The 13,618-nt window shown below is 46.7% G+C and overlaps 1 protein-coding gene across 1 annotated transcript; it reads right to left on the bottom strand.

Moving 5' to 3' along the window:
- Window positions 1-332: 332 nt before the first annotated feature.
- LOC124788300 (cuticle protein 18.7-like) lies at window positions 333-12,907 on the bottom strand. The gene is made up of 2 exons (XM_047255531.1): window positions 12,780-12,907; window positions 333-1,268 (listed from the first exon to the last, which is right to left on the bottom strand). The coding sequence occupies exons 1-2, from the start codon at window positions 12,789-12,791 to the stop codon at window positions 480-482; spliced, it is 801 nt and encodes a 266-aa protein (XP_047111487.1). The 5' UTR covers window positions 12,792-12,907; the 3' UTR covers window positions 333-479.
- Window positions 12,908-13,618: the final 711 nt, after the last annotated feature.

Consider the following 13,618-nt stretch of genomic DNA (forward strand, 5'->3'; position numbering starts at 1 on the left):
TATCCTTTTTAAAATTCATCTTATACCCTCCTTCACGCCTCTGCCCATTCTGTTGAACATCTTCCAAGTCCTCAGTGGTCTCTGATGCAATTATAACGTCATCAGCAAACCCAAAAGTTTTTATTTGTTCTCACCAAACTTCAATTCCTCTCGCACTTTTGTCATTGGTATTCTTTATTGCTTGCTCAATGGAGAAGTTGCTTTACATCATGGACAGGCTCCAATCCTGTTCCATTCTTTTCTCTATAAGTGTTGCACTTTCGTGTCTTTAGAATTGTAGAATTGGGGCTACCAGTTTCTAACTGATAAATTATTTTTAGTAACATTTCTGGTTTTCCAGAGATTACTCTGTTTATTGCAAAGAGTTTACATCACATTGTAGAAAAATTATAAATTATTATTTACAGCATGAGTACTGAGTGGCCGGTCGTCTTGAGCAAAATACAGGGGAACTTTCAATCGTGGAACCAAAGTTTCTCTCAGCCTGCGATGAGTCCCAGACGGGCCTTGGCGTGCAGGTGAGCGACGGCGTCGGCCACCTTACCGGCAGCTACCTCAGGGGTATCCAGCGGCACTCCTCCGGGCCCGATGACGATGTTGGCCGGGCCGTAGCGCGCCAGACCCGCAGAAGGAACTGCAGCGGCCAGACCCACCCCGGCGAATCCGGCACCGGCGAGCGCAGCGCCAGAGGCGGCGTCGGCGGCGGCCTGGGCGGCGTCGCGGGCCTGCGTCTGCGCCACCGCGCTAGCGTGGGCGGCCTTAGCGGACGCCACCTCGGGGGTGTCGAGTGGCACGCCGCCGGGGCCGATCACGATGTTGGCCGGGCCGTACAGAGCCAGACCCGCGCCCGGAGCGCCGCCTCCGGCCCCCACACCGGCGCCGAATCCAGCACCGATGCCGGCGCCGGCTCCGGCGTAGATGCCCGCTGCGGCGTCGGCGGCGGCCTGGGCGGCGTCTCGCGCCTGCGTCTGCGCTACGGCCGACGCGTGGCTGGCCTTGGCAGCGGCCACCTCAGGGGTGTCCGCGGGAACGCCGTCGGGTCCGATGACGATGTTGGCCGGGCCACCCACGGGCGCGCCTCCCGCTCCCAGCAGGGCCGCCCCCGCCCCCAGGTAGGCTGCTCCGCCCCCTCCGATGAGGCCTGGCGCCACGATTCCAGGTGCGGCCAGTGCTGGAGCCCCGATGCCGTTGGCGAGCAGGCCCGCTAAGCCCGTTCCCAGGTAGCCGGGACGAGCCAGCGCTGCTGCTACGAAGGCGCTCAGTACCACCTGGCAACAAGCGACCCCCTCATCAGATTTTGAGAAGGGTACTATCCGAAATTGTGTTACTGCATTAGCGTCGGTGTAATGACATGCTGAATAAGGGGTCTTCTGACGGATGTTCGCCTTGTTCTCTAACGATATTTCGACGGCGTGGCTCACTGTCTTCCTTAGGTACTCCCTGAGACAAGTCTTTGGGTGGATCAGGTCCAGTATTTATACTTTGATGGTTCTAGGCAATTCGTTATCTTTCCGCGGATTGTGGACTGAGCTCCTGACTTGGCGTGGACAGAAAACGGAGCGCCTGGTGCCATTCAGGCACAAATACTGGACTTGACCCACCCAAGACCCTGTCTCAGGGAGCATCTGAAATATGCATAGTATAGAGGTAAATTCAGATCCGAAGTACTCTCTCCCTCTCTTTCCAAGCATTAATCCCGAATTGCAGGGTCTGCTGGTTGATTGGACGTGGCATGTTAATTTTGAGGGGTAGCCGGATGCCCTTCCTGTCGCCAGGAAGGAATTAGTGTACCACAGCATCTAGTGTAATCCTTGCAATAGAGCTATTGTGTTCAGATGTCTGCGAGCCATGTAGCTGAGACAGAACGTTGGGACCAGCCCGATATTCACTTAGTGGGATGTGGAAAACCACCTAAAAACCATATCCAAGCTGGCTGGTACACCGCCTCACGTCGTTAATCCGCGGGGTCGGCGGTCCTACCCGAGTCCAGGAAGCAACGCATTAGCGCTCTCGGCAACCCTGGCGGGTATACAAAGGGTACTGACACATGTTTTTAATGCCCAGGCAGAATCTGAAGAAGACAGTGATTCACTCCGACGAAATATCGTGTGAGAGCAACGCGAATGACCGGCTGAAGGCCAGATTATTCAACACGTCAACAGAACATCAGGAAAATCTGAATAATTACACCATTAGTTACTCTTTGATAACTTTGTGTTATGTACATAACAGCCGGCTGGGGTGGATGAGCGGTTCTGGGCGCTACGGTCTGGAACCGCGCGACCGCTACGGTCGCAGGTTCGAATCCTGCCTCGGGCATGGATCTATGTGATGTCCTTAGGTTAGTTAGGTTTAAGTAGTTCTAAGTTCAAGGGGAATGATGACCTCAGAAGTTAAGTCCCATAGTGCTCAGAGCCATTTGAGTCATTTACGTACATAACAGCCTAAAAACGGGAAAGAAGAAATATTTTACACAGACTCATCTGTACAGTGATGCTCTACTTTTTCTGTTGAAGGCGTAATAGGACTAACTCCCCTGCAGTGACTCAGACAAATCCCAGAAAAGCAAAACTGGTTTCCCATACAGGACGAATCCAGTCCTTGTAACATATGAATAATGACTGCAGTGGCAAGATGGGATTCCCCCCTGAAGCTGTTCTCTCATAATTGTACAGGGAATAGCCAATTCCAGTGATTAAAACTCAGAAACTGTTTTGTATACGTAATACCTTCTGAAATCCACGATTTCATGTCTCTGTTACTAACATAATACCACGGTTGCCGTACGAGTAGACTATCCAGTTTTATTACAGCTTAGATCCATATCTCGACCACCAGTAGCAGGCGAACACCTCAGAGGTTCACGAATAAATGAGAGTGGAGGGTACACACTTATAATATTTATTAATGCCAGACGTCTTGCCGTGTATACTGGGTTTCTCTCCCACGAGTCATCATGCGCACTGTCTCTAGCGTTTCGGCAGATATTTGCAATTTCGTTTTTGCATTGTGTAGCTGGTGTCAGCTAAACCAAATCCTGCTTAAATCTTTCATACGACTCCTGGAATCCGTCGGTTTGTTTCTCGTTTCAGACAAAACTAATCTTAAATCGGAGTTTTACTTGCCCATTCGATAGAGTGCTATTAGAGTGACCTAGTTCCGTATTCTTTTCACCGATATGCGTGGTGGTAGCCAGGGTATGTTGTTGTTGCTGGAGTACTCTTTAAACCTCGTGTCCTACTGTCACAGTTAACACATCGACATGTAATTTACAGAAATGAAAGTAGAAATAAGTGATCATAACGATTGAGGAGTAAATTCTAGGCTTTTCTGTTTACGCTAAACAAAATCGTTCCTCTCTGTTTCGATTACAAAAGAATAAAGTTATTCAATATTAAAATGTAAAACGTATTAAATAATTGAAATGCGCGGCATATTGTGGATATAGAGCTTCAGAAACGACATAAGAAAATGTCATTTTTCACTGTGTATTAGTAAGGTGAAAATACAACAAATATTAACAGAGCAGCAGTGATTTTCGTGCGTTGTGATTATTTCTAGTAAACTGAAAGAATTACGAATGGAACGTCACGCCAGTTCTAAGCACACTAAAGATGTTTTGGGTGCAATATTCCACCACGCTAAGGTATGTGAAACCGTCGAAATGGTTGAAGGCAGTGCTTTTGCCTTCTTACCGCCACTCACAGCACACGTGACTTCCTATAAAAACAATTTCTCGGAATTGTATTACGTAGGTAATGCTGTTGCTTCCTTACCCTAGTACTGTTGGTTCCTTTCGGTCTATGATCTGTCGATTACTCTAACTTTGGAGTACTAGTGTCGATTACCCAAAACACACGAAATGCCGTATACAATAAAAACCATTTACTTAATCTTGCCGAAAGGGTCTGACTAATAACTCCGATATCTTTCTCAGGTGCAAGGCACAGAGGCCAAAGAATGTAATCCACGTTCGTTTTCACGCTAAGCTATCTTCTTCTTCTTGAATACTAAGAGAAGTTTGCAAATTTTATCAACTACAAACGCATAACAAAAGTAACTAAGTAAATAAGAACAGTGTTAAATTAAATGTTAGCTTGTTTTAAAGAAAAATTATTTGTGTCAAACGGCCCTGTAATGCACACGTTTACTGTGAAAAACCTGTTTAGAATCAAGGTCACCATCTTGGCTCTTTCTTCTTGCAGCATACCAGAAAACAGCTTTTGTCATGAGTCACTAGTTCGTAATAAGAGGACTGAACAGTGATTATGACCTTGGCCTTCTTCCGTGTATAAACAGTGCAGCTAGGCCAGTGACGACACGGCCTCGTTAATTAGCGACTGCGTAAGACAGAGGCTATTTGTCTCGTTCCCTGCTGTCCAGTACAGCACAACGGGTACAGAACGGCGCCCCATTTCGTAAAGTAACATTGACAGGTCCAACTGTAACTTCAGTTGAGACGATATTTTTTTCCGCATGTTTTCCAACATAGTGATAAGAAAGAATATGGGAACTGAATGGGAACAGCTCCGTTCACATAAGCAAATGTTTCTAGTTTGTGTAGAATTCGAATATCTGGCATAAGCGAAGCGATAGATACAGAAAATACTGGCAACATCGAGGCTTTTCTGCGCCATTCTGTGTGAAATGCTCGCTGTTCATCTAGTTCCGTGCCTCTTTCTATGGCTGAAAAATACATAGCTCCCTTTTTCTCACAGACATTAAAAATATGTGTCACTACATTTCGTATACCCGCCAGGGTTGCCGAGAGCGCTAACGCACTGCTTCCTGGACTTGGGTAGGCGCGCCAGCCCCGCGGATTAACGACGTCGGGTGGTGTGCCTGCCAGCCTGGATCTGGTTTTTAAGTGGTTTTCCACATCGCACTAAGTGAATGCCGGGCTGGTCCCCACGTTCCGCCTCAGCTACACGGCTCACAGACATCTGAACACGTTCTCACTATTCCAAGGGTTCCAATAGATGCAGAAAGAGAGAGAGAGAGAGTACCCTTCGGATTTGAATTTATCTATATACTATGCATATTTCAGATCATTTGGTTTTTCCATGGGGCTCCTAGAGGTATACTGTGTCTTGAAACATTTTCCATATCCGGCAATAAGATGCAATCGTCAAAATATTCAAATCTGAATTGCGTGTGACAAATACAGCCATCTTATCAACAAATCTCAGAAAAATCATCTAGATGAGAGCAACGGCAACTAACCGAAGTGTCTCATTGACTATTCTCGAGAAGCTTTGTTCAAATCCTTTATCTGAGCACTGCAATCATTACTTCGATTCGCTTCTTTTTTCCCATCCCTCACCAGTTACTGTAATCCATAGTAGACGACATGGATGCAAACGAGACACCACATTAAAAAACACGTACTTACCGTTGCCATGAAAACAAGGTAGGGTCTGCCAGTTTAGATTTCCCTATATTTTTATGCTATGTTGAAGGAGAGTTCAATAAGTAATGCAGCTTCTTTTTTCGACCAATTTGGGTTGCAAAAATGTTTAATTAGTTGTGTAACATCGAGGGATATTCCCGTTTCACCCCCTAAAGCGTCATGAAATTCCGATGGGTGGCGGCGCTATAAATAGCCTTTAAAATGGGGCCTGTAAAGGACGTGCATTCCGAGCAGAGAGCTGTCATTGAGTATCATGTGGAGGAAAAGCAAAGCATCACAGATATTCACAGGCACTTGTAGAATGACTACCAGATCTCGCAGTGAACAAAAGCACGGCGAGTCTTTGAGCGAGGCGTCTGTTGTCAATGCAACAAGATAGCGCAAACCTGTCAGATCTCCCGGGTGCTGGCCGGGCACACACAATGGTGATTCCTGCAGTGTTGGAACGTGCAGACACTCTCTTTCGATGTGACCAACGGATCACAATATAACTCCTCAGTGCTCAGCTGGGCATCTCTGATGGTAGTGCTGAAATAGTCGTCCACAAAACTTCATTGGACTGTTCTTCCTTATCCATCATACAATCCGGATCTCGCACTTGTTGCCTTCCATCAGTTTGACCCAATGAAATACGCACACTGCGGGAAGCAGTACTTGGATGACGGGCAGGTTATTGACATAGCAAGATGTTGCCTCCGACATCAACCTGTAGAGTGGTACAGTGCAGGCATACAGGACCTCCTAGTAAGGTGGTGTAAGGACATCTCACTGAACGGAGGTTATTTTGAAGAATAGAGTTTTGTTCCCAAAAAAGTGGGTGTACCGAAATCCCGAATAAAACCAAACTGTATTCTGAAAAAAAATGTGTTGCGTTTGGTTCTGAAGGCGTTCGATATTCGTCTCCTTGAAATTAAAACTGAATAGCTTGAACAGTTTGAAAGATCGAGCCGTAGTCCTTCTTGGTCCAAGAAGGTCTCCTTTCTCGCATAGAATTTTGGCTTATAAGAAACAGTTTTCATAACACTTTTTCGCAGCATACCTGCCTGTTCTATAATTCTTTGAAAGTAGTGACTGGGAAGAAAAAGTGCAGCACTTTCACTTAAATCAAATGGTTCAAATGGCTCTAAGCACTATGGGACATGACATCTGAGGTCATCGGTCCCCTAGACGTAGAACTACTTAAACTTAACTAACCTAAAGACATCACACATATCCATGCCCGAGGCAGGATTCGAACCTGCGACCGTAGCAGCAGCGTGGATGTGGACTGAAGCGCCTAGTACCGCTCGGCCACAGCGGCCGGCTACTTTCAATTCAAAGTTAAGCCCTATTCTTAATTTCTTAATTTCTGTGAACAGACTTAAAAATAACCTAGTGACTGCTTATTAAATGTTGTTTACTTCGCCTGTAACCTACCTTACATGAGTCTTACTGCCTGAGATTTTCTTATCATAATCTCTAAAACATGGAAAGAAATCCAGTAACGTATAGATACTCCAGACACACATCGATGATCCGAAACACTGATTGCCCGCTTATTAACGAGTTCGTGCACCTTTGTAACGCGCTACAAAACCGTTTCTGTGAGGCGTAGACTCGTCAAGGCCGGACGTATGTTTCACATTACAGCTACGCACAGGTCACTCAATTTTCGTAAATTAGGAGCCGGTGGTTTGTGTGCAGAGCTGGCACCCAATAGCGTCCCATAGGTGTTCCGTTGGATTGCGATCGGGCGAATTTGGTTGCCAAGACATCATAGTGAGTTCACTATCAGGCTCCTAAGACTTGCGCAGCACCATTCTGGCCTTGTGACACAGAGAATTATCCTGCTGGAAGACGCCGTCGCTGTCGGGGAAGGCATCAAGCATGAAGGGTTGCATGTGGTTCCCAATAATGTTCACCTAGTCCACAGCTCTCGGTGTGTCTTTAGTTACCACCACAGACCACATGTAAGCCCAAATGTTTGTTACCGTTGTCTCCACCGGGAGTGGCCGCTCAGTAATTAGCACACTGGACTCGCACTCGAGAGAAAGATTGTTCAAATCCACGTCTGGTCAGTCATATTTAGATTTTCCATAGTTTTTTTGAGTTGCTCTAGCAAATTCCGGGATGGTTCTTTTGAAAGAGCACGGCCGCTTTCCTTCCCCATCCTTGAAACATCGCGGGCTTGTGCTCCCTCCCTAAAAAAAGTCAACGGAACGTTAAAGACTAATCTTCTTTCCTTCCACCTGCGTCAGTGGCGTGTTGCGTGTTTCGTGCAGCCGTTCACTCGAACGAAGGCGCATCCTGTCACTGCTATAGAGCTTATGGAACAAGAAACATGATTCACTCTACTAGATGGCATGTTTCCATTGATGCACTGCCCATCCTTGAGGATCCTGTGCAATAAAAATTGACGATGTTGCTCGGTTAACATGAGAACACGTAGGTGCTGTGTTCTTCGGAGCCCCCTGTTCAACATGTGCTTTGAACGTTGTACTCCGAAACATTGTTCTCTGTCGTCATATCTGCCACAGACGGCCACCTATCTTACATTACAAAGGTAGAAGGTGGGGAAGTATGTGAGACCCACGATCAATGATAGGTGTGAATATCTTCGCCGATTGCGAATGCTCAGTCCCAGGCAGTGTGCCCCCTGTCAAAGTCATGAATGTCATTGTATATCCCCGCTTATGGTGCTTACCGTCGCTATGATTACTCCTCATTTCCGATTATATACTCTCGTTACCGCGTCATGTTCCCGCAACGGTGCCAGGCAGCATTCAATCTTGCAGTGGGCAGGTATAATATAATCACTGTGGCAGGTACAATATAATCGCTGTACAACTACCGTTAAAAACATCTGCATAGTTATTCGCCGGCCAGAATAGCCGAGCGGTTCTAGGCGCTACACTCTGGAACCACGCGACCGCTACGGTCGCAGGTTCGAATCCTGCCTCGGGCATGGATGTGTCTGATGTCCTTAGGTTAGTTAGGTTTAAGTAGTTCTAAGTTCTAGGGGACTGATGACCTCAGAATTTACGTTCCATAGTGCTCAGAGCCATTTGAACCAGAGTTATTCTCCATGACGTCAGACCATTACAGAATAATGTATCAGTTCACAGGTCTAAAGTATTTACCCCCTAACTAATACAATAACAAGTGAAGAGTATATACAGAGCGTACAGTGCTGAAATATTTATCTTCAGGATCGGAAGCATGAGCATGGAACTCAAATAAAGTTGTTACGATTTACAGAATCTAGATGTTTTTAGGAATAATGTGTGCTGAGTTATTTTCGTAAGTGTACCGCAGCCTCGACATACTGCATGACAATCGCGTGAAAGCTCCCTTACGTCACGTACCCGCATACTCGTCGACCATGTATGAATTTTATGAACGCAGTTCAAGGCACGCGGATCCTATCGCCGCTCCTTGGCAAAACATTCCACAGTGCTTACTGGACAAATGCCAGCAGTACCTTTGTCCTCTCCTTATCCTTTGGCATGGTCCTGACATGATTCGCTACGGTTTCAGACAAGGTGATGTAGCTCAATTTTTCGCAGCTTTATATTTGCTCTCAGGAGGAATGGTGTTGGAATCTCTCACTCGTCGTCCTATATTGAACTGTCCCAATTAACTTAAGTCAGATGTCAGTATAACGGTAGACGAAAATCTGTAAGTAGCACAACGGCAACGTCTGCTAGTTGTTAAACTCAAGCTTTTGAAAGGATTTGTCTAAATGCTTTTCGTTAGTTCCCGTGTTCGTATGAGTCTATTTGTACACGTTTCTAAGCTGAAGTGGAGGATATCTAGTGTGCTGTCTGATTCGCAGCTTGTGGTTGACAACATCTTATTGTATGATATGAACTGCACTTGAATACTGTTTGTTTGGACACTGGTATAGGGGCATATAGCCCATCACCAGTGGCATCTCATATAGGGTGCAAAATATAAATGTATTCATACGTATGGCGACAACACAAGAATATACTAAATCAGAAAAATAGGTAGTATACGTCCATATCAAACGACGTCGCCGTCAGGTATAAAATCATTATGCTGATATAAATATTTTGTCTTGAAACAGAGACTACGTCAACCGAAATTGCTCTACATACGTGGAGGTGAAAAGTTTCACTCAGTGAATGAATGAGCTTTCCTAATAAGCCTACAACTGCTTCAGTGATCGCAGAAATACCATTTCAGGGTTATCCGGGCTGGCCCAAAGTATTCCCCGTAACGTACGTGGTCATTATGACGCAAATCACAGGAATGAGAGCACTGATAGAGAGCAGGGCAAATTAGAAGAGTGCAGTTGGCGAAAGAGGATTATATCCAATGGAAATGTAAGCTACTGGAGTAAACCACAATTTTTCTTCAGTTGCAAGATGTTTGTCATACTAACAGATCCCAAAATGAATGTTTCATTCTCTCACGGATTGTGTGCTATTTTCAAACTTCTTGGCAAATTAAAGTGTAGGCCAGAGCACGACGAACACAGAACTATGTTTCCTGGACTGCTAGTCCATCGAGGTCTGCAGGAGAGTTTCTGCTAAGTTAGTAAAAAGGGGTTTGGGGGAGGGGGGGAGTTAGCAGAAGAGAAGCTGCGAGAGTGGAGCGTGAGTCGTGCATGGGTAAGAATATTGTTCAGGAGAGCAAGAGGCTGGGTTCGGTCTGGGTGCGGCCAACTATTTCAAACTGAAAGGGAATTTGTAAAACAGACACTCATTCAAAAAGTGTACGATCAACTTAATAACGGCATCAAAAGTTCATGCTCATTGGGTACGTAATATCTACTTTCGTCTTACTAAGAGAGGGGTTGTGTAGCGACAGTTCAGTGAGGAACTTCCCAGACATCTATTTTACTAAGGAACATCGACATTTAAATCATCGAACCAACGTCGTAATAACGGTTATCGAGGTATGACTATCTCACGAACGTCATAATGACTCCCTAATAGAAAAGTAAGTTAATCGTTCAGCAAACGGAAGGTCACTAAACCTGAAGAGATACCAATACGATTCTGCATAGGGACAGTGCAAGAACTTGCTTTTCGTCTGGCAGCATTGTACCACAGGTCGGTGGATGAGCGAAACGTTACTACAATTACGGTTAAAAGCACAGGTGATTCCCGTTCTCAAGAAGGGTCGTCTAATAGACGCACAAAACTGAAGGCCTCTAAATTTTGACGCCGGTCAGTTGTAGAATTTTGGAACCTGTTTTATGCTCGCGTACTATGGCATTCCTGGAGACCGAAATTCTGCTCTGTAGGAATCAATATGTGAGCTATAAACAACGCTCATGCAAAACTCGACTTGCTCTGTTCGTTCACGAGACCTAAAAGGAGGTAGATACAGGTGCCTAGACAGATGCTGTCTTCTTTGACTTCCATAAGGCTTTCTATACAGTTTCGCACTGCTGCCTACTGAACAAAATGAGAGCGCAAGGAATATCAGACCAACTGTGTGATTGACTGAAGAGTTTCTAGTAAACAGAACACAGCATGTTATTCCCAATGCAGCGAAGTCATCGTACGTAAAAGTGACAACGGGGATACTCCAAGTGAGTGTTACAGCGCCACTACTGTTGCATATATATATATATATATATATATATATATATGAAATGTCCTTAGTAGATAACATCAGAAGTTTCATGAGGATTCCCGTGGATGATGTTATTGTATACAGAGAAGTCGAAACGCTAGTAAATAGTAGGGATATGCAGGAAGATCTGTAGAGGATCGGCGCATGGTGCAGGACGGGCTGTTGACCCTCAGCGTAAAGAAACATAAGTATACGCAGAGAGAAAGACGCATTACTGTATCATTACATGGGGCAGGACAATCAGTATATCCAGTTACTTTCACAAAATATCTAGGAGTACACATAAGGATTGATTTAAAGTGGAACGACCAAATAAAACTAATCGCAGAAAAGGCTGATGCCACACTGAGATTCATTAGAAGAATCCTCAGGAAACTAGTCTATCGCCAGCCGCTGTGACCGAGCGGTTCTAGGCGCTTCATTCCGGAGCCGCGCTGCTGCTACGGTCGGAGGTTCCAATCCTGCCTCGGGTATGGGTGTGTGTGATGTCCTTAGGTTAGTTAGGTTTAAGTAGTTCTAAGTCTAGCGGACTGATGACCACTGATGTTAAGTCCTATAGTGCATGGAGCCATTTGAATTTGAACTAGTCTATCAACAAATGAGGTAGGAAACTTCCTGGCAGATTAAAACTGCGTGCCGGACCGAGACTCGAACTCGGGACCTTTGCCTTTCGCGGGCAAGTGCTCTACCAACTGAGCTACTCAAGCACGACTCACGCCCCCTCCTCACAGCTTTACTTCTGCCAGCACCTCGCCCCCCACCCTTCCAAACTTTACAGAAGCTCTCCTGCGAACCTTGCAGAACTAGCACTCCTGAAAGAAAGGATATTGCGGAGACTTGGCTTAGCCAAAGCCTGGGGGATGTTTGCAGAATGAGATTTTCACTCTGCAGCGGAGTGTGCGCTTATACGAAACTTCCTGGCAGATTAAAACTGTGTGCCGGACCGAGACTCGAACTCGGGCCCCTTGCCATTTCGCGGGCAAGTGCTCTACCAACTGAGCAACCCAAGCCCGACTCACGCCCCGTCCTCACAGCTTTACTTCTGCCAGTACCTCGCCTCCTACCTTCCGAACTTTACGGAAGCTCTCCTGCGAACCAGAAGTAAAGCTGTGAGGACGGGGCGTGAGTCGTGCTTGGGTACCTTAATTGGTAGAGCACTTGCCCGCGAAAGGCAAAGGTCCCGAGTTCGAGTCTCGGTCCGGGACACAGTTTTAATCTGCCAGGAAGTTTCATATCAGCGCACACTACGCTGCAGAGTGAAAATCTCATTCTGGGAACAAATGAGGTACCTTAACAAAACTTCGTTCGACCAATACTTCAATATTGCTCGTCGTTAAGGTATCTGTACCAAATAGGATTGATTGGCGAAATACAGACGATCCAAAGGAGAGCAGCGCATTTCGTTACAGGTTCATTTAGTAAGTACGAAAGCGTCTCAGTGACGATCAACCAACTCAGAGGCTGCAGGAGACGCTGAAAGTGCCAAAATCGTACATTCCTAGAAGAGTCAACAAATAAAATGCTTTCTTCTACACGTGCGGTAAGACAGAGATACTCCAGGCCACACGGAGGCTTCCTGGAAATAGTTCTCCCCGCGAACTAATCACGACTGGGACAGGAAAGAGGGAGGGGGGGGGCGAGTGATAGTGGTGCAGAAAGTACACTCCTCCACACACTAGGGGAGTATAGATGTAGATGTAAATGAAGTAACCTCCGCCACGCTCCGGCGGAGCAGATGTAGAAGCTGGATCGCTTAAAGTGCAGGAGCTGCGGTACTCACCAGGAATTTCATGTTGCAGCTGGAGTACTCCTCTGGGGACTGCGTGCCTCAGGTGGAGAAGTGGCCGGCTTATATAGTCGAGATGGGACGGCGCGGATGGACTGGACGGCGCGTCCTTCTGCACGTCTTCGGCCGGCGTCCTCGACCATCGCGGGCGGTGGCTGCCGGTGATGCAACGGCGGCGGAGGCGGAGGGGCTGCTCCGGACTCCGGAGGGAGCCGTCCTCTGCAGGGAAGACCGCCTCCTCGGCCAGTGCGTGTGCCAGCGCCGGCGCGGACGCGCAGACAGCCGCCGCACGCACTGCCAGTGGCATCTCGGCTCAGCAGTCACTCAGGAGCGTACTGCGTCCGAGCTCTTGGTTCTCCTACTGTGTTGCTTCCGAGCAGTCAGAGTCTTAGCGTTTCCCACTCTAGCCCGCACGGCCGTGTGGATTCAGTTTTCATTTCGTTTACGCCTGACTGAGTCTCTCGCCTTTCTTCCGCCGATCTGCAACAATTGTACGCGTTCTGCGCTACGCAGCCGGCCGTTGTGGCCGTGCGGTTCTAGGCGCTTCAGTCTGGAATCACCTAACTGCTACGGTCGGGCGTGGATGTGTGTGATGTCCTTAGGTTAGTTAGGTTTAATTAGTTCTAAGTTCTAGGCGACTGATGACCTCAGAAGTTAAGTCGCATAGTGCTCAGAGCCATTTGAACCATTTTTTGAGCTCGTATTTATACTGAACTGATTTGTTTCGCGATCAATTTGGCATGCTTATTCGTTAAGGAGTATTAGCGGTGAGCTAAAGACTAGTAGTAACCTCATATTTGGTGTTGTAGTGTTCATTCCGAAGACTCTTTCCA

Source organism: Schistocerca piceifrons, chromosome 3, assembly GCF_021461385.2.
Source record: "Schistocerca piceifrons isolate TAMUIC-IGC-003096 chromosome 3, iqSchPice1.1, whole genome shotgun sequence".
Lineage (NCBI taxonomy): Eukaryota > Metazoa > Arthropoda > Insecta > Orthoptera > Acrididae > Schistocerca > Schistocerca piceifrons.